The sequence below is a fragment of the Bufo gargarizans genome, chromosome 2 (genome assembly GCF_014858855.1).
Source record: "Bufo gargarizans isolate SCDJY-AF-19 chromosome 2, ASM1485885v1, whole genome shotgun sequence".
Classification (NCBI taxonomy): Eukaryota; Metazoa; Chordata; class Amphibia; order Anura; family Bufonidae; genus Bufo; species Bufo gargarizans.
This window is the reverse complement of record NC_058081.1, coordinates 198,535,170-198,557,142: the sequence shown is the minus strand read 5'-3', so window position 1 is coordinate 198,557,142 and position 21,973 is coordinate 198,535,170. Positions and strand designations below refer to the sequence as shown.

The following is a 21,973-nucleotide window of genomic DNA, read 5'->3' as shown; positions in this document are numbered from 1 at the left end:
GGAACTTATACAGTCACTATTGATATCAGTGAAAGGTGTAGAATCCCCTTGTCGCAGCTGGTAGAAAATGCAATGAACATAGAATGTTTTTCTCTGATAGAGCATTGTCTAGACTTATAAGAGTTACAGTATATCCCCTTCTGACCTGAGAGCAGGACTAGCTATGTACAAGTTTGTTGTCAGTTAACCTCTTCCCGAGCCTGCGATTTTACATTTTTGTATTATTTTTTTTTTACTTCCTTCCTTCCCAGAGCCATAACGTTTTTATTTTTCCATTAACATAGACATGCGAGGGCTTGTTTTTTGTGGGACAAGTTGTACTTTCTAATGGCATAATTTACTAATGCGTAAGATTTAGTGGAAAGCTGAAATGGAGCCTTACAGGGGGGTGATCACCCCATATAGACTCCCTGATCACCCCCTGTCATTGATCACCCCCCTGTAAGGCTCTATTCAGAGGTCCGTATGTGTTTTGCGGATCCACGGATCCATGGATCAGATCCGCAAAACACATACGGACGTCTGAATGGAGCCTTACAGGGGGGTGATCAATGACAGGGGGGTGATCAGGGAGTCTATATGGGGTGATCACCCCCCTGTCATTGATCACCCCCCTGTAAGGCTCCATTCAGACGTCCGTATGTGTTTTGCGGATCCGATCCGTGGATCCGCAAAACACATACGGACCTCTGAATGGAGCCAGCCTTACAGGGGGGTGATCAATGACAGGGGGGTGATCACCCCATATAGACTCCCTGATCACCCCCCTGTCATTGATTACCCCCCTGTAAGGCTCCATTCAGACATTTTTTTGGCACAAGTTAGCGGAAATAGATTTTTTTTTTGTTTTGTTTTTTCTTACAAAGTCTCATATTCCACTAACTTGTGACAAAAAAATAAAATCTCACATGAACTCACCATACCCCTCACGGAATCCAAATGCGTAAAATTTGCATCTGTTTTAATAGCTTCATGTATTCCCCATGTATCAACAGTTCTCGAACATCTATTCTTATGGCTCTATGTTGTGTCATTCCTTTATTATTTCTACTAGAAGTTATGAATGAATTGCTAGCAGTCTGCAGTAAGGGTACAGAGGGGTGTTACCAGCTGGGGGGGGGGGTGTACCTGTACAGTCTGACAATGCTAGCACTGATTGGATAGAGTGAGTCTGTGCAGGGACACATCTGCAACTGGTTACCACCCCTCTGTACCCTTACTGCAGACTGCTATCAATTCATTTGTAACTTCTAGTAGAAATAATAAAGGAATGGCACAATATAGAGCCATAGGAATAGATGCTCCAGAACTGTTATTACATGGGGAATGCATGAAGCTATTAAAACAGGCATGTCAGGAGCGGTGACAGGTCCTCTTCAATTAGTTTCGTTTTTACAATGTTATCTGTGCAGTAAAACGACCTGTTACCTTCATTCTCCAGGTCAGTATGATTACAGCAATACCACATTTTGATAGATTGTTTTTGTGCTTTAAAAGAATTTTTTTTTTTTTATTGTATCTCCATATTCTGACCACCAGAACTTGAGTAAAATGGTCATTTTCTGCTATTTGTAGTTTTTATTGATACCATTTTGGAGTGTGTATGGCTTTTTGATCACTTTTTATTACATTTTTCGGGGGAGGGGAAGCAATAAAGAAATGACGAATCGACCATTTCGATTTTGTTCATCATGGAGTTCACTGTATGGAATAAGTATGTTTATATTTTAATTAAGTATGGGATGAGGTGGTGCAAATTATCACGTACATTTTTACTGTATATTTTATTGTGGGGAAAGGGCTTGATTTGATTATATATAAAAAATATATATATTTCATAACCTTTTTAAAGTTCCCTTAGGGGACTTGAACATACAAACGTTAGATCACTTGTTCCCCTAAACTGCAAAGAATTACCATTGCAGCCTACGGGAGATTCAGTACGTTCCTATGGGGCCATGCCACATGAATGTATTTCTGTAGTACCACAACGAATGAACAGCTCCCCCACATAGCACTTAGGCCCCGGGAGCTTCTCAGATGACATTGTCACCATTGACCACGGCATCTGAGGTGTTAAATGTCAGTGATCGGTGTTATTGCTGATCACAGACATTCGCTCGGGGTTTCTGCTGTTTATGGAGCATCTGAATGGGCTCCATGTTTGAAGAGCCATCTTGTATGACTTGTACATGTACATCGGAGGCCGTGATGGGTGATGGAGTTAATGTAGACTGACAGTATAAAAATATCTTAGAATGGCAAAGAACTGGAACACAAAGTATATTAAAAAGTTGCAAGACCCCTGCATAGGAAACAAACAGTTAGTTCCTGATATAATTATCTATAGTTAAGCAAAAGGGAAAGCTGAGTTCACATGCAGCAATGTATGGGGATGAGCAATAGCTGCTGCAGTCGCTCATCCCCATAGAGAATCATTGTTTCTAAGCAGCAGATTGCCATTTACAGAAGATGATCTGCTGTACAGAATAATGTGTTACAGCAAAGATGCGATCACCTGATGAACAATCATTTGCTTTTTCATCAGGTGATCAGTGGCACCTTTACAAACAGCAGTTATCAGGAACGATCATTCCTAGGAATGCTGGTTCCCAGTAGTTACCTTGATCATCGGCCAATGTAAAAAGGCATTTATATAGAGATTAATCTTTATATACATAAAGCTATAACCCCCTGACTTGTAAAGCATGCAACCATTGCAGAGTGACAAAATGTGTGCCATCATCCATGTGTGATCCAGTGCAGGATGACAGCTTGTCCTGACAGATAACAGTACACACTACAGTTTTTACTGAAATAACTTTATTTGATCACAAAGTAACATGAGATGACATGGAATGAGACACCAAAGGCACAGTACACAATACAAAAACATTGCAGAAGGTAAGGGCACTAGAGGAATGGCGCTATGGCATTGCAACCCTTTCAGCAGTAAAGGATTAAATACAGACTGTGTCCTTATGAAATGCAGCCTTCGTTCAAACGTTCAGTCCATTTTAAGTCTGGTATCTGAAGAAGTGTCTCTCCAGTTGCTCTCACCATTTTGACAGTCAGTAAGAAACTTGCATAATGCATGAATGTAACATAATCGATACAGAAAAGTAACGCACTGTTCCTATTTGTTATGACATCTTCAGTTTAAAATGGCAACTTCCACAACAATTTTCAATGAGATTGAATTGGCATATGTATTTCCATTTAGGGCAAGGCATAAAGACAATTTATACCCAAATTTTAAATGCTTAGACGTTTCCACTGCAAATAAATGTAGTTTAAACTTTTATTCAGCCAAAAATGAAATTGCTTGATTTAAAGGGGTTGTCCAGCAGATTTTTTTTTTAAAAGCCTCTGCATAGTATAATAAAATAAGTGATAGCCATCCCACCAATTCCCTCTCCCCCACTCAACAGATGGTCTCCACTAATCGTTTGGTCCTTCTTGACACAGAAATGTTGAGGGACCAGGAAGTAGGTATGGTGGGGAATTGGTCAAATGAGTATGACCCTTTTAATTTTTTACACCATGCTGAGCTTTTATCTTTACATGTTTTTAACTTTATCAGATGGACAACTGTTTAAAAATGTAACTGTTTTAGTTTATTTTCTATATAGTGTATATATTTTTGTAATATACTTTATCAGTGAAAGGTGTTTCTTTTTTTCTAGAAAAGAGGGTGTAAAGAATCTTCTTAGCAAAGCTCTAACTGCGCGTCTCCTCTTTAGTCTTCATCATTCCACTGAACACTGAAGACTTCTGTGTGTAAGGCTTCCAGCGGGCCTTTTGTAAAAACATAGAAGATTGACGGCAGAAAAAGACCACCTGGTCCATCTAGTCTGCCCTTATATATGTATATCCCAGGCATGTTTAAATGTAGATTTCCCAATCACATCTGCTAGAAGTTTGTTCCAAGCTTCAACCACTCTTTCAGAAAAATAATATTTCCTGAAATTGCTCCTGGTCTTACCCCCAGCTAATTTCAAACTGTGCCCGCTTGTGCTTGTGTTTAGCCTCTACCCCAGTCCCTGACTATGTGCATGTGCCCTTTCACTGCTCATCACCCTGTCTGATCTGATTTGTTACTTGCAGGCATCTTCAGCACTCTGTAGAACTGAAGACTGAAGAGAGACTGTCCTTAGAAATGCTCAGATAGAACTTTGCTAAGAAGACTCTTTACACCCTCTTTTGTAGTATAAAGAAACATCTAAGTCTAATAAAGTATATTACAAAAATATTTAACACCCCTGTCCCTATACTATATTAAAAAATAAACTGAAATGACATTTACACTTAAAATGCTTTTTTTTTTTTTATATGCTTTATTAGTGAAATATGTTTCTTTGTAGTAGAAAACAAGGTGTAAAGAATTTCCTTAGTAACACTCTATGTGAGCATTGGTAATGAGAGTCCATCTTCAGTCTTCAGTAAGAGACACACTGGTTAGATAGTGAGAGGAGTGGAGCTGTGGCGTTTTGCTGTGAAAGTATGTCTTGTTTCTGTACACTGGCAGTCCCGAACCCTGCTGTCTTCCCTGCACTTACTAACTAACCAGCAGAAAGTCACAGAAGAGATGAAGCACACATAGAGAGGAATTGGTGTACTGACAAGAGACGGCTGGAAGCTTCTGTAGGTTACACACAAGTGTCTTCAGTGCCCAGTAGCAGAAGGAAGCCAATCTCTCCTTAGCAATGCTGTGTGCTGCTAAGGAGACTCTATACACCCTGTTTTTAATACAAAGAAACATCTTTCACATCTACAGAATATATAAAGTATACTGAAATGACAGTTACATGTTAAAAAATCAGAAGAACACTGATACTGTTATAGTGTTGTACTAGTTTTCCACTAGAATTGGATCTTTTTATTTCATGTAGTCTTTTTTTTACCAAAACTATTTTATAAAGGCCCTATAGTGCACATAAAAAGTCTCCTTAGGTCAGGTTTTTGATGACAAGAATAATATAATTGTTTCCATAAAAAACATGTTTGATGAAACCTGACAGACCCATTATCAGTCGATAATCTCTTTCAAAACAGATCCATAAAAGCTGCCTTATAAAAAGTATGAGTACATGAAGGTCTGAAACATGGAGGTCTGAAACCTACATAGTTTCTGCTCTCAACACCACAGTTTTATTAGACAGACATTGGAGCCACTTAAAAGGGTTGTCCCACGAAAAATATTCTACAGTTTTCAAACCAGCACCTGGAGCAGAATACTTTTGTAATTGCATCTAATTAAAATTTTTACATAGCCACTGAGTTATTCAATAAAATTTATCTGTATGGCACCATCTGCAGTCCCCCCCCCCCCCCCCTTATTTTTATGTCCTGCTCACTAAGATGGACGCACATGCTCAGTTTCATCCTTCAACCTCCTCCTGACCTGTGATGTGGAGAGCATGGACACGCCTCCTGAGCTGCAGCAGAAAAGACACGCCCCTTGAGGTGTCAGCTTGATATAAATCTAGCAGAGCAATGAATGGGGAGATCTCTGGATCCATGTGAGGTACAGGGCTGGTTCTAGCTTTGTTAGAATGTTGTCATGTACTATACGATATCTGATTTTCATATTTTTTACATTAGTCATGAGATAACCCCTATAAGCTCCCATATACTACCATAGTGCAGCGACAGACCTGCTGATTTCATCGGTCTGTCACCATTGTGATGGTATTTAGTAGTTTTAGAGTACTGACACTTTTCATGCCTAACTCGACAAGTGGATGTGTGTCTTAGCTGGAAAGGGCACATGGTTTAAATTGCTAAATTAGTTTGCCATAATTGCATCAATTTTTGTGTAAAGTTAACCAACCAATAGGTGGCATAAAGTTAGACAAAACATCTGAAATTGTACCAAATGCATCATCCAGGGTGAGCCACTGTGATAAATGTGGTGCATCTTTCGACTCTCTGTCTAAGTTTACTGTATCTAAATGTTAAATGTTAGACAGGACAGCTATGGCAACAACATCATTTTGAAGCTGGAAATTACAGAGCTTTCAAGAAAAAATCAGCCTCTGAAATCCAGGCACTTTTTTAGTGTATTCCTTTTAATAGCAGCATTTTCAGCTGTGTAAACACCTGAAAAATACATGCCAATTGTCAAACAAATGGTTTCGGAATGCATTTTGGAAAAAGCAGCTTCTAAACTGCGTCAATGACGTGAATGCCACTTCTTGAAGTTTTTTTAAAACAGCGATGTAAAAATAGGTGCCGGTGTGAACTATGCATGTATTTCCCATTGTTTTGAAGCTTATTACAGGCTCTGAAATACACTGCACATTTTGCAGTGGGAACATGGCCTGTTAGTAAAGCTGCCCCATAGTATGAAACCAAATCACTATCCCATATTGGTGTACATGTGAAACTCGAAAAATTAGAATATTGTGCAAAAGTTCATTTATTTCAGTAATGCAACTTAAAAGGTGAAACTAACATAAGACTCATTACATGCAAAGCAAGATATTTTAAGCCTTTATTTGTTATAATTTGGATGATTATGGCTTACAGCTTATGAAACCCCCAAATTCACAATCTCAGAAAATTAGAATATTGTGAAAAGGTTCAATATTCTAGGCTCAAAGTGTCACACTCTAGTCAGCTAATTAATCCATAACTCTGGGTTCAGACCTGAGCGTACTTGAATGTACGCTCTGTATGCGCGATTGTACGGGCGTTTGCAATCGCGCATACAGAGACAAGCGAATGCCCATTGTTGCGCGTTCCCGCTAAAGTCTATGTACGGGAACGCGCGACAAGACGCCCCAAAGAAGCTCATGTACTTCTTGTGGCGTCGGGCGTTTTACAGCGCGATCGTACGCGCTGTAAAACGCTCAGGTGAGAACCATTCCCTAACCCTGGGTTCAGACCTGAGCGTTCTGAAAGGAGTGCTCTGTATGCGCGATTGTATGGGCGTTTACAATCGCGCATACAGAGACAAGCGAACACACATTGTCGCGCGTTCCCGAATATCTATGTGAATGGGAACGCGCGACAAAACGCCCCAAAAAAGCTCAAGAACTTGTTTGAGCGTCAGGCGTTTTACAGCGCGATAGTACGCGCTGTAAAACGCCCAGGTGAGAACCATTCCCATAGGGAAGCATTGGTTTCTCCTTGTTGAGCGTTTTACAGCGCGTAGGAACGCGCTGTAAAACGCTCAGGTCTGAACTTGGGGATAGGGAATCATTGGTCCTTGCCTGTTGAGCGTTTTACAGCGCGTAGGAACGCGCTGTAAAACGCTCAGGTCTGAACCCAGCGCAACATCTGCAAAGGGTTCCTGGGCCTTCAAATTGTCTCCCAGTCTGGTTCAGTAGGAATCACAATCATGGGAAAGACTGCTGACCTGACAGTTGTACAGAAAACCATCATTGACACCCTCCATAAGTAGGGAAAGCCTCAAAAAGGTAATTGCAAAAAAAGTTGGATGTTCCCAAAGTGCTGTATCAAAGCACATTAATAGAAAGTTATGTGGAAGGAACAAGTGTGTAAGAAAAAGGTGCACAAGCAGCGGGGATGACCGCAGCCTGGAGAGGATTGTCAGAAAAAGGCCATTCAAAAGTGTTGGGGACTTTCATAAGGAGTGAACTGAGGCTGGAGTTAGTGCATCAAAAGCCACCACATACAGACGGATCCTGGACATTGGCTTCAAATGTAGTATTCCTCTTGTCAAGCCTCTCCTGAACAACAAACATCAGAAGCGTCTTACCTGGGCTAAAGAAAAAAAGAACTGGTCTGTTGCTCAGTGGTCCAAAGTCCTCTTTTCTGATGAGAGCAACTTTTGCATCTCATTTGGAAATCAAGGACCCAGAGTCTGGAGGAATAATGCAAGATGCTTGAAGTCCAGTGTGAAGTTTCCACAGTCTGTGTTGATTTGGGGAGCCATGTCATCTGCTGGTGTTGGTCCACTGTCCTCCATTAAGTCCAGAGTCTATGCAGCTGTCTACCAGGAGATTTTGGAGCACTTCATGCTTCCTTCTGCAGACAAGCTTTATGGAGATGGTAACTTCATTTTCCAGCAGGACTTGGCACCTGCCCACACTGCCAGAAGTACCAAAACCCGGTTCAATGACCATGGGATTACTGTGCTTGATTGGCCAGCAGACTCTCCTGACCTGAACCCTATAGAGAATCTATGGGGCATTGCCAAGAGAAAGATGATAGACATAAGACTGAACAATGCAGAAAAGCTAGAGGCTGCTATTGAAGCATGCTGCTCTTCCATAACACCTCAGCAGTGCCATAGGCTGATAGCATCCATGCCACGCCGCATTGAGGCAGTAATTGATGCAAAAGGGGCCCCAACCAAGTACTGAGTACATATGCATGATTATACTTTTCAGAGGTCCTACATTTTTCTATTTAACATCCTTTTTTTTATTGATTTCATGTAATATTCTAATTTGCTGAGATTGTGAATTTGGGATTTTCATAAGCTGTAAGCCATAATCATCCAAATTCTAACAAATAAAGGCTTGAAATATCTCACTTTGCATGTAATGAGTCTATCTCGTATATTAGTTTCACCTTTTAAGTTGCATTACTGAAATAAATGAACTTTTGCATGATATTCTAACTTTTACGAGTTTCACCTGTAGATGAAAACTTGGATCCACACAATGGGGCAGATTTACCAATGATGTGGTACTTTGCACAGTCTTATTACTTCACTGAAGTTCAGGTTTGGGTTCGGTGGTGTGTAGATGTAATTATTTTCCCTTATAACGTGGTTATAAGGGAAAATAATAGCATTCTTTATTACAGAATGCTTAGTAGAAGGTCAATTGAGGGTTGAAAAATTAAAATAAATTTAACTCACCTCCTCCAATTGATCGCGTAGCTGTTGGTCTCCAGTTCTTTCTTCAGGACCTGTCAAAGTACCTGTGGTGATGTCATTGAGATCATCACATGGTCCATCACCACGGTGATGGACCATGTGACTGGACCATGTGATGTGATGTCACCACAGGTCCTTTAGCCGGCAACTCATGATTAAAGAAGTAAGAAGAGATCGGCAACTACGCAATCAAGGAGGAGGAGGTGAGTACATTTTTTAAATTTTTTAACCCTCAATTGACCTTCTACTAAGCATTCTGTATCAAAGAATGCTATTATTTCCCCTTATAACCATGTTATAAGGGAAAATAATACAGTGAATAGACTGTCATCTTAGCAACCATGCGTGAAAATCGCACCGCATCGCACTTGCTTGCGGATGTTTGCAATATTCACTCAGCCCCATTCACTTCTATGGGTCCTGCGTTGCGTGATAAACGCACTATATAGAGCATGCTGCGATTTTCACGCAGCGCATAAGTGATGCGTGAAAATCACCGCTGATGTGCACAGCCCCATAGAAATGAATGGGTCCGGATTCAGTGCGGGTGCAATGCGTTTACCTCACGCATTGCACCCGTGCAGAAATCTCGCCCGTGTGAACTCAGCCTTAGGCCTCATGCACACGACCGTTTTTTTTTAAGGTCCGCAAAAACGGGGTCCGTAGGTCCGTGATCCGTGGCCGTTTTTTCGTCCGTGGGTCTTCCTTGTTTTTTGGAGGATCCACGGACATGAAAAATGAAAAAAAAAAATCTAAGTCAAGTTTGCCATTGAAATGATAGGAAAAAACGGACTCGGATCACGGACACGGATGACAATCTTGTGTGCATCCGTGATTTTTCTCGGACCCATTGACTTGAATGGGTCCGTGAACCGTTGGCCGTGAAAAAAATAGGACAGGTCATATTTTTTTCACAGCCAGGAAACACGGATCACGGATGCGGCTGCCAAACGGTGCATTTTCTGATTTTTCCACGGACCCATTGAAAGTCAATGGGTCCGTGAAAAAAAAAACGGAAAACGGCACAACGGCCACGGATGCACACAACGGTCGTGTGCATGAGGCCTTATAGGAGCCAAGTTTCTGCACACCTCAGGCTTGATACTTCAAACACTAATGAGGGCAAGCACTTTCAGTAGTTCTTCCTTAATTGAAAGCTTTGTAGCGTCAAAGCGTGAAAACCTATAAGGGCTTATGCACACGGCTGAAAATTATGGACCAGCAGAACACGGATACGGGCATGTGCATTCTGCATTTTGCGTAACGGAACATCCTGCCCTCTGTAGAACTGTCCTATCCTTGTCCGTGATTTTTTGCAGGGCTGCGGAACCGACATACGGATGTGGGCAGCACACAGGTCTGCTGTCTGCATCTTTTACGTCCTCATTGAAGTGAATGGGTCCACATCCAACTGGCAAAAAATGCGGACAAAAAAAACATGGTCGGGTGCACGAGCCCTAACTCAGCATTAGACGCTAAACATACATAACAGGTCCTAAATGTAAAATAAGTGGTAGATGTGATTCCTGTATCTTCATTCTGCTGCCTACCTGGTGGCTCAGAATTACTTCTTGTGGACAAATCATTTACACAAGAAAGACAAAATGCAAACACTGTATGATCAATAATAACTAATAGGTATAAAATGTGTCTAATCCTATGAAAAGGTGTATCTAATAAAAAAGATCAAATCTATCTATTAACATTGCAGATACAGGGACATTAATACAAAAAAAATAACTAAATTGTAAACATACCATAATAATGAAGGAACCTCTAATCCCATAGCCGCACAAGGTCAGAAGTGTGTCACGACAGTGTGAGCGGCTTGGTCACAGTTCCTGAATGCTGTCTGACGATTTTAGGTTTGGTCGCATAGACATGTGTCATTAAGGCATAATTCACCATTTTAAATGGCTGCATTTTACAAATGGCACTGTAGTTTTAATTCTGGTTGCATGTCTTAAAGGTGCTATATATTGTGAATTATATGCTTAGTAATTTTGCCTTGTGCACTAGGGATGCATAGCTAAATTGTTTAGCTATAGGTATTCAAGTGCCTACTGGGTATCAAATTACACAGCCTAATGCCGTCAGTGTTTGTTTGGGTCAGTGATTTCCATCAGTGATTGTGAGCCAAAACCAGGACTGGAGCCTCCACAGACATCAGGTATAAGGGAAAGATCTGCATCTGTTCTGTGTTTAGAGCCGCACCTGGTTTTGGCTCAAAATCACTGACGGAACACTGACTGTGTGAATAGGGCCTAAGAATGAAATATAACAAACGGTGGAGCTCTCCATAAAGGCTCATGCACACGACAGTATGTATTTTGCGGTCCACAAAAAATACGGATGTCGTCCGTGTGCATTCTGTATTTTGCGGAATGGAACAGCTGGCCCCTAATAGAACAGTCCTTATCCTTGTACGCAGGGCCGGTGCAAGGATTTTTGCCAACACAAGCGAAGCTACATTTTGGCGCCCCCCCCCCCCCCATGCTTATCCTCTGTGTGGTCCTGGTATCTTCTCTCTGCTTCAGACAATGGCTGGTTTAAGGACCATATTTTTCGCCCTCTAGGACACACCTAGGTTTTAGAGGAGGATAGTAAGAAAAAAATATTTTCCATTACACCTCAGGTCAGACCAGCAATCAGACCCCCAATGTTAATCAGACCTCAGATCAGAACCCCATGTCAGACATCATCCCCCAGCCATCAGCCCCCAATGTCAGCCATCAGACCCCCATGTCACATTTCTCCCCCTCCATGTCACATTTTTCCGCCCTCCCCAGGGTGCGCCCTAAGGCAGCCGCTTGGTCTGCCTTATGGTAGCACCGGCCCTGCTTGTACGTAATGCAGACAATAATAGGACAGGTTCTATCCTTTTGCGGAACAGACATATGGAAACGGAATGCACACAGAGTAACTTCCGTTTTTTTTTTGTAGACCCATTGTAATGAACGGTTCCGCATATGGTCTGCAAAAAAAACGGAACGGACACGGAAAGAAAATACATTCGTGTGCATGAGCCCTAAGCGTCAGTTCTCTCTAAAGCTAAGCTAGAAATGAATAGCCTTTGAATCACTGTAGACGATAGTGTTACATGTAAAAGTTGAAGTGCTTGGCACGATGTGTAGAAGATAGCACCAGTCCAGAATACTAAGATAACCTCATCATCTTTGGAGATTGATACTTTCTGTTGATAACTGCATTTTGTAAGAACGCAATGTGATTATACTAGTGGATGATGGCACTATTTAAAGGGACTCTAGCATCACATATATCAGCATTAATCCAGCTGACGTGCGAGATGTGCATAAGCTGAATGTAATGCTGTTGGTCCCATCTCCATAGGTGGCCACAATGTTGAGAAAATAACTGTTTTATAAAATGTAAAATAGCTCCTTGGTGCAACGAGGGCAGTGCCGTTGCATCTCTTTGCACCCAGTGGCTTCCCTACCTGTCTCCTATGCCACGCCCCAACCAGTGAAAATATATTCTAAACATTGTGTCCGCCTATGGAGATGGGAGCAACAGCATTACATTCAGCGGACAACGCACATCTCACATGTCAGCTGGATTAATGCTGATATATGTGGTGACAGATTCCCTTTAAACCTTTTTACCTTAAAATATACAACAGGTTATGTGTGACAAGAAGATGATCCCTATTGTTACTGAAGCCCAGACAATTTACTTCTCAAGCTCTCACATATATCCTTGTACAGACTACGTCATCCGCTCCGAAGACCTGTAACAATGAACATTTCAGTTAGTGTCAATTATTTCCATGAGTTACAGTCCATGCAGCAAAAAAACGTATTACAAGCCTGTTGTGGTAAATAGCACATTTAGGGCTCAGTCAGACGGCCGTAGTGTTTTGCAGTCCGCAAATTGCAGACCAGAAAAACATGGATACCGGCCGTGTGCGTTCCGCATTTGTGGACTACACATGGCCGGCACTAAGAATAGGACTTGCTCTATCTTTCCTGCGGGGTCGCGGAACGGAACGGAAGTGTGCTGTCCGCATCTTTTGCGGCCCCATTGAGATGAATGGGATGGCACCCGTTCCGCAAAATTACGAAACGGATGAAGACCCATTCATACGATCGGTTGAATGAGCCCATATAAGAGCTTTACAGGCTTCATCCAGGCAGGGGTGTATACAACTGGACAAAATTCACAACAAGACCAAAACATCGTATAATCAATGTCTGGAACTATACATCTATATGGCAATGATGTGATCCTGCCTATAATTTGCCATCATGGCTGAGCAGCCTGACAGGAAAACTCACTAATAAGGCCTCCTGCACACGACTGTATGGCTTTTTCTGTATTTTGCAATCCGTTTTAAACTGATCCGTTTTTCATATTTTTTTTGTTTCAGTAGTGTTTCCTTGTCCGTTCCGTTTTGCTGTTCCATTTTTCCATTTGGTTTACGTTTGTGATCCGTTTTTTGCGGATTGCAAACGGAAGCATACAATTATGTTTAAACAGTAAGTACATAAAATAATTGGGCTGGCCATAACATTTTCAATAGATGGTTCCGCAAAAATGGAGCCGATACGGAAGACATATAGATGCATTCCGGTATTTTTTTCGGAACCATTGACTTGAATGGAGCCACGGAACGTGATTTGTGGGCAATAATAGGACATGTTCTATCTTTGAACGGAACGGAAATATGGAAGCGGAATGCATACAGAGTACCTTCCGTTGTTTTTGCGGACCCATTGCAGTGAATTGTTCCGCATACGGACCGCAAACAGAACACAAAAAAATGAAACGGACACAAAAAAAAAACGTTTGTGTGCAAGAGGCCTGAGCCATTTCCACCTGAGTCCTGCTAAAAAACAGATCTCAGATGGAAATAGCTCAAACGGGTGCAAAATGTGTATTATTGATGCACAAGATCCGTTTTTTTTAAAGGGATTTTCCGGGAGTATAATATTGATGGACATCTGTAGGATAGTACAAAATACATTCGTGTGAATGTAGCCTAACCTCGTGGCCACTAACATAGGGAACTCCAATTTCTTACCAGAACACCCTGGCTTGGGGTCCACCACTGCCCATGGATTCGGACTGTAAGTAATGGACAATGGTGGCCACCAGATCCATGGCAATCAAGATGACAGTAGTTACATGATTTACCCACATGATAGCTGCCCTAAATGCATCCACATCTGCACTTGTGCTGAAAGCGCTCAGAGCATGTACAGATACCAAAGGTTCTGCTGCATGTATCTGCATGTTTGCCAAATACTAGCTCAGAAGAAGATGTTTCTGGAGCACTGGTCACACGGGTAAATCATGTGACTGTTGCCATCTTAAATATCATGGATGCAGAGGCCATGTGCATCAGGCCAAATACATTTGCTGCAAGGGACACTGAACCATGGTGCTCTGGTAAGAAATGAGAGGTCTTGGGGTTTCCTGTACTAGTGACCACAAGGTTATGGGGTTTTAGAAATTATTTTAGAAAGCTACTAACCCTTTAAGATGCTCCTGTACAAGTGATAAAGAAAGGCAGGTAAAAGAGGGAATTTATCAACTGGTGTAAAGTAGAACTGGCTTAGTTGCCCATAGCAAACAGTCAGATTCCACTTTTCATTTTCCAAAGGATCTGTGAAAAATGAAAGGTGGAATCTGATTGGTTGCTATTGGCAACCAAGCCAGTTCTACTTTACACCAGTTTGAAGGAACAGGTTTACCTCCATTTGGAGGAACAGGTAGTCTCGTCCCATCCATAAATCATAAGGGCAACACAATGTCATCAACACATTACAGATACTGACCAACCTAACTGAGACACCACACACGAACACCACCAGTCCACTCCCCACTGTCCACATGCTTTATGTACTTCATGTGGTGTGCGTTATGTGACATCACTGATATCGCAATGTGGTTTTGATGTACTTAGACATGAATTTTGATACCACTTGTTATTGAGCTCAAATTGTTTGGTCACACCAGTTTTTACTGTCAGATTTACTGTCAGATGCACTTGCACTTTATTATTGTACATTGACCACCCACCATCGGTCCTTTTGGTTTTTAAATGTCCTGTGTTTTTGCTAGTCATGTTTTTGTGAAATTTCCAATAAAAATTATGTAATTATGTGATTACTTTGTATTCACATATGTTTTTGCTTATTGAGTGACCTATTCATCTTTTTTTGGTTTTCTCTGATATGTTCAGGTATGGGTCCTGGATATTGGTCTTGGGCTTTATATAGGTTTCTTAATACTGATAGTCAGGATCTTGGCTAGGGTTTTACTAGGACGTGTCCTTCTTCCTTCCAAAGTTTTCAGGCCTGATTCCCTGTTTCCCCCTTCCCTCTTATGCTCGGTGTGGTGTATCCCTCCCACACCGAAGCATGACACATAGACTTAGATTGGAACAGCAGCAGTGCTCATGCTTGACTGGAGTTGGGGGGGGGGGGGGGGCATTTTGACATATGAACATCAAAGAAAGGGTTCCCCTGTTTGGTTTCTGTAGGGGCACAGCGGGCACTGTAAAAGAACCATTCAACCCGGAGATATCTGCATATTTGATGAGATTAATTTAAGGAGAAAGTAAGCCGAAATATGTGTTAACATATTTGCTGGTGAAAGGGTGTACTTTATTCTACTAATGAGTATGTCGAAGTGGCAGAGTACAAAGTGCTATATCTGGCACCCATTGTTGTGTATGACAGAGGAATCATTAAATGACATTGTACACAGGCCGCATTGACACTCAGCGATACTAATGTACCTCATTAGTATATACTGATGAGCTGGCCAGACACTGAGGTCAATAAGAACATCATATTAAGACAAGAAGGTCTTTGTTTCCTGACCAAGCTCTCATTAACGTTATCCATATACAAAGAGGTCATTGTGCTTTTGCTCATTAAAACACTGGTATGAAATAGTTTCTTCTCCAAAATTGCCTTTATTATCATTTTTCCCTAATTATAAAATTAAATTTTCACATCTTTTACTCATCACCAAACCTGACTCACTTGCACTTCTGCCAAAAGTCACCCAACTATTTGTCTTCAGAAAAGATTTCTGGAATTTAGCAAATTGTCAATGCAAATTGTCATAACTCCTTAAAGGGGTTGTTTATCCAGGGGCGCTCCCCCACTGCTCCAGACCTGCAATGGGAAGCATTCTTGCCTGCTTCCCACCGCTGGATTATGGCTTTTTTCACTTCCCAGTCATGGCCGTCACCCTCCGGTGTCAACTTCATATTTGACATTAGTCACGTGGACACTAAAGCTTATTACTGACTAGCCACAGTGGTGATATGTCCCTTATGCATCATGTCACTGGGTCATGCGATGCATGGGGTACAAGTTACAGCTGCAGCCAGTCATTGGCTGCTGCGGCCACGCAACAGGAAATTGATGCAAAGAGACAGAGGGAGGTAGCGGGTAGCAAAGGAGTACCTAGCCGTCAGGAACAGGTAAGTATGGTTCCATCTGGTGCTGTAGGTGGGGGGGGGGGGGTCTGCCTGAAAGGCCCCCCAGGGTGAACAATCCCTTTGACACATATCTACACCTTCAGATAGCTGCCCATGTGTGTCTATATGCACCATATGTAGCCATTATGTGACTTGTATCTGCAATTTTTTGCATGCAGCATCTCTCATTCACATCTTTCTCTGAGCTTGTGGAGACTAGCTATAATGATGTCTCCCCATAGAATACACATAGAGACAGGAGAATCTGATCCCTAACATTCTCTCACTCAGAAGCACCATATAGAACATTATACAGAAGTAGAATTAAAGGTAGTCACCTAGCTGTGGTTCACCTGATTGAACACTTTTTTCTTTTGTTACTCCGAGGGTCCCTTCCCAGGCTAGGATACCTTTTCTTAATATGCAAAATAGGCCTTTGGTGCAATGAGGGTATCACCATTACTCTTGTGGCACCAAAGCTCCGCTCATTTCTGTGGCCAGCCCCTCTCTGCCTGCTTTGCCACTGCCTGGCCTTGCCAAGAAGGAGCTGCCAGGATGAACCCTTCCAGGACAGGAAGCAGAATACATGGAGTAGCTTTATAAAAGTATAACCCAAAAACTATCCACCAGTTTTTTTTTATACAAATGACATTGAAAATTCACATATAGGATGTTTAGCATGTGATAAAAATTTCTTTACTATAGTGAGCAAGCACGACCACTGCTGCGGGATTGCAGGGTGGTTGTAACCATAGAAACGAGCAGTGTATAATGTGATGGAAAAATGAAAGTAAGTGCCTTGTATTACATTAGTAAGTGCCTTGTATATCTACAACAAATAATAAATGCTATTTGCTGTAGTGAAACAACCCCTGTAAACACTTTTGTCTAGAAAAGCTGCTCCAGTTTTTCTACTCCACCCTTAAAAAAAAAAAAAGTCTCAATAATAAATCTGGAGTGAAGCTCATTAACATAGCTAACCACACCCACTTTCCCACCCACATTACAAATCTGGAGTCAGTGGTGTAAAAAGGCAAACTGTTTGAAGGCAGAATTATGGAGTGAAGGCCTGATAAATCGGGGTCTAATAACTGACGCATATAGGACATCTGTAGGATAGTACAGTACCAGCAAAGTGGATGACATTTTAAAAAATCTCATAGGCATGCTGCAGAGAAAACCCAGAGTTTAACTGACTTGCAAAATCTGTTTGTGTTCCGTGAAAATGTCTGTGAAGCAAGGGTGGACTGGGACCTGAAAATGGCTCTGGAAAAAAATGCTAAAAGTGTCCCTGTTTTGTAGTCGGGTCCAAATTGATGGAAGGCAGGGCCAGCAATACCATATTGAGGCACAGTATACCGTCCCAACAGAGCCAAATACCACAGTCCATTACAAAATACTGCCAGCACCACAAAATAAATTCCCAGAAACTTCCACTGGCTGTCAATGAGGAGGGCTCAGATGGCTCCCTGGGCATCGGCCCACTGGAAAATTTTCCTGTAAGTTCTATGACCAGTCTGCCCCTCCATGTGTCATCCATATTCTACTGAATACTGACACTTAAAATTTATTTCCAGAGCATTTCTTACCAATGGACTATGAAAAACCACTCACAGAACACAGATGCCATAGACTTCAATGGCCATGAATGGTCTGCATCACGGATCAAAGTGGCGCATGGAACCTTAATTTTTGCACAGACCCTTGGTCAGCAGAAAAGCACTCATGTGTGAACTAAAACATTAAAAGTCAATGAGTGCGTGTGCAGTCCATGGAGAACAGGGACAGCACACGTCCATGACTCACTGAAGTGTGAACGAGGCCTAAGTGGTCAGAAAATGCTGTCCAATTAACACATAGGAATTACATATAGATTATTGCCTCACCAGTATCAGTTCATCTCCTACAAGTTCTCGAGTCCAGTAAGTCTTGGGTCCTGTTCCGTCTACCAGAGTCTGCTTACAGTAAATCTTATTTTCTTTTTCCCAAACAGGGAAACTCTGGTGAATGGAAAAAACAAATCAGCATATGTTATAATAAGATATATAAAAAGTAAAAGCAATATTAGTAACATTGTAACTATGAATGTAAGTAAGCCCAGTACAGTGGCAACGAATCACTGCAATTTTTTTCTTATGGATTGCGTAAAGATAGACTTAAGCATACTATGGGCCCATAGGGGTCGTATTAGGGATCCATAGTATATCCATGTGCATATATACTATTTGTTAGATATGACCTTCCTCTATGTACTGGGACTTGTTTTAGATGGATAGTGCTGGATGAAAAAATAGAACCACAGTATAAAATCTAGTGAAGTAATCCATTTATCCAGTTTTATGTCATAAATTCACAATTCAATGATTTGTCATACTCAAACCTTTCTTTTTTTCTAGTAGAGAAGTTGGAAAACTTCTAATAAAATTCTTATTGCAGTCGAGTGTCACATCTGTGATGCCTACCTAGACTCAGCTGATAAGTGCAGTTTTTTTTAAATCTTTTATATTTTCTATAATCTTGAATCCGCTTGCTGTCCAGAATCTGCCCTGTTCTGTGTTCAGTCCTTTCTTTACTCTTTGATTGTATTACTTATTTATTACTCCCTCTTGTAAAAAGAATATGATGTTCGATATTACTATTATAACAGAAATTACCAATTGTTTATTATATATATGAAGCTTTTCATTCGGAATTGCAGGGTCAAAAGATTTGTGGAGCCCTGGGTAGGCGTCCTAACTGGCTTTGTTGTCCACTATATTTGATGACATCATGTTTATAGGACTTCTATTGTCTTCTTATGTTGCAGGTGGATCTACAGGGCTCTCGCATGAGGATTATGCACAGCTATGATTGCAATCTCTGCACCATTCCAGTAATGCTACTAAATGCTTCTAAGTAGTGGCAGCCAAAATAGCAAAATGCATTGCGTAGATTACTATGCGTGTACTCAAAGTATTGAATTATCAATCCAGGATACCATACTGTGACAATTGGCAGATTATTAGAATTGCATCATTAATTTCATACTTCTGTCTCATAATACAGAGTCCCAGAAGATAAATAATAATGTCAGAAAAAGAAAAATATTGAATTAATACCATTAGCCAATAATGTATACTAGTGAACAAGGTAATGTGCAAAGCATAGAACTCATCAACAAGTATACAGACATAGGGGGAGATTTATCAAAACTGATGTAAAAGAAACTAGATTAGTTCCCCCTAGCAACCAATCAGATTCCACTTTTTTTTTTTTCCAAAGGAGCTCTTAAAAAATGAAAAGGAAACTGATTGATTGCTACAGACAACTAAGGCAACTCTCACTTCTGTGTTGTGCTGTCCAGTTTTGAGGTCCAGCAGAGGCTCTCAAAACTGCAGCATAAAGCTTCAGTTTTGTCCCCATTCATTGTCAATAGGGAACAGACTGAATAGACTGGAAAGGAGTGCCCCAGAATGCATTCTGTTCCAGTTTTTTGCGTTCCCATGCCGGACACAACATCGTTGTAAGCAGCGTTTTTGTGGGCGGCATGGCAAACTGAAGGCACCAAAAACCATGTAAGTCAATGGTGCCAGATCCAGTTTTTACGGACACAAACAATGGTTTATTGACGGATACGGTAACTTTGTTTTCGATATAATACAGCTGGATCCATTCTGAACGGATGCAGCCGGTTGTATTATTATAATGGAAGCGTTCTGCTGTCGTTTTGAGATCCCCTAGTTTCTTTTAGGCTAGTTTCACACTAGCGGCAGGGGACTCCGGCAGGCTGTTCCGACAGGTGAACAGCCTGTCGGATCTGTCCTGCCACTAGTTCACGTGTGCCCCCGGACTGCCACGGGGGCGGAGAGGCAGCCGGGGGGCGGAGAGGCAGACGGACTAAAAGTACTTCCGCCCCCGCCCCATTATAGTCAATGGGGACGGAGCGGCAGTCCGGGGGCACACGTGAACTAGAAACAGGACAGATCCGACAGGCTGTTCACCTGCCGGAACAGTCTGCCGGAGTTCGCTGCTGCTAGTTTGAAAGTACCCTTACACCCCTTTTGATAAATTTCCCCTTATGTCTATATACTTCTTCCATGTTCTATGCTTTGCACATTGACTTGTTGACTAATATACAGTGCTGCCCATTATTATTCATACCCCTGGCAAATTTTGACTTAAAGTTACTTTTATTCAACCAGCAAGTAATTTTTTGACGGGAAATGACATAGGTGTCTCCCAAAAGATAATAAGAGGAGGCATTATTGTGGAAAAAAAAAACATTTCTCAGCTTTGATTTACATTTGAGCAAAAAATACAAGATGTTCCGCACTGTGGAAAATCTCAGAGGACACGGTCGGAGTGACACCTGTGCTGGCCAGGAGGATAGTTAGAGAGGTGAAAAAGAATCCAAGGATCACCACCAAGGCCATCTTGGTGAATCTGGGCTCTGCTGGTGGTAATGTCTCAAGGCAGACAATCCAACGGACACTGCACACTGCTGGGTTCCACTTCTCCAGATAAGGCACACAAAAGCTCACTTGGACTTTGGAAAAGCTCATCTGGACAAAGAAGAAGACTTCTGGTCTTCTGTGTTATGGTCAGATGAAACAAAAATTTAATTGTTTGGTCACAATGATGTTTCCTTCATTTGGTGTAAAAAAGGAGAAGCCTTCAACCCAAAGAACACCATCCCTACTGTCAAACATGGTGGTGGGAACCTAATGCTTTGGGGGTGTTTTTCAGCCAATGGACCAGGGAACCTAATCACAGTAAACGGCACCATGAAAAAAGAGCAATACATGAGGATTCTCAACGACAACATCAGGCAGTCTGCAGAGAAACTTGGCCTTGGGCACCAGTGGACATTTCAGCATGACAATGCCCCAAAACACACAGCAAAAGTGGTGAAGAAATAGTTAGCAGACCACAACATCAACGTTTTGGAGTGGCCCAACCAGAGTCCAGACTTGAATCCAATTGAGAATCTGTGGAGGGAGCTAAAGATCAGGGTGATGGCAAGAAGACCCTCCAACCTGAAAGATTTGGAGATCATTGCTAAAGATGAATGGGCAAAAATACCTATGGAGACATGCAAAAAGCTGGTCTGCACATATAGGAAGCGTTTGATTGCTGTAATAGCCAATAAAGGCTTTACTATTGATTATTGAGCAGGGTATGAATAATTTTGGACTGGACACTTTTTGCTCAAATGTAATTAAAAGCTGAGAAATGTTTTTTCCCCCCACAATAATGCCTCTTGTACATCGTCTTATTATCTTTTGGGAGACGCCTATGTCATTTCCCGTCAAAAAATTACTTGCTGGTTTAATAAAAGTAACTTTAAGTAAAAATTTGCCAGTGGTATGAATAATTATGGGCAGCACTGTATATTATTGGCTAATAGTATTAATTACATTTTTTTCTTTCTCTTTTTCTGATTTAGTTTCTGTGCGGTTCTAGTTCCGATATTGCAGTATATAAAGTCCCATCGCAATTATATAGTCTCGAGCGGCCACATCTTAGCCAAGAATTATATGTATTAGCTGTAATGTAATCTGTTTAGCTGATAGTATTTCATTACCAAAGGGCTTTGATCAATAAGTTGCTCTATTGCATCATTAGCGCCAAAGCCTTCATGCAGGCTTGTGGGGATCCAATAAATCCACCCCATGTTCTTGCCT

At 41.5% G+C, this 21,973-nt stretch overlaps 1 protein-coding gene across 1 annotated transcript in view; it reads right to left on the bottom strand.

Moving 5' to 3' along the window:
* Positions 1 to 12,551: 12,551 nt before the first annotated feature.
* CRABP1 (cellular retinoic acid binding protein 1) overlaps positions 12,552 to 21,973 on the bottom strand; it is a 30,598-nt gene continuing 21,176 nt past the window's right edge. The window contains exons 3-4 of the mRNA XM_044283382.1: positions 18,197 to 18,310; positions 12,552 to 12,602 (exon numbers count right to left, since the gene is read on the bottom strand). Of these exons, the coding sequence (XP_044139317.1) occupies positions 12,552 to 12,602; positions 18,197 to 18,310 (165 nt within the window). The remainder of the gene's footprint in view (positions 12,603 to 18,196; positions 18,311 to 21,973) is intronic.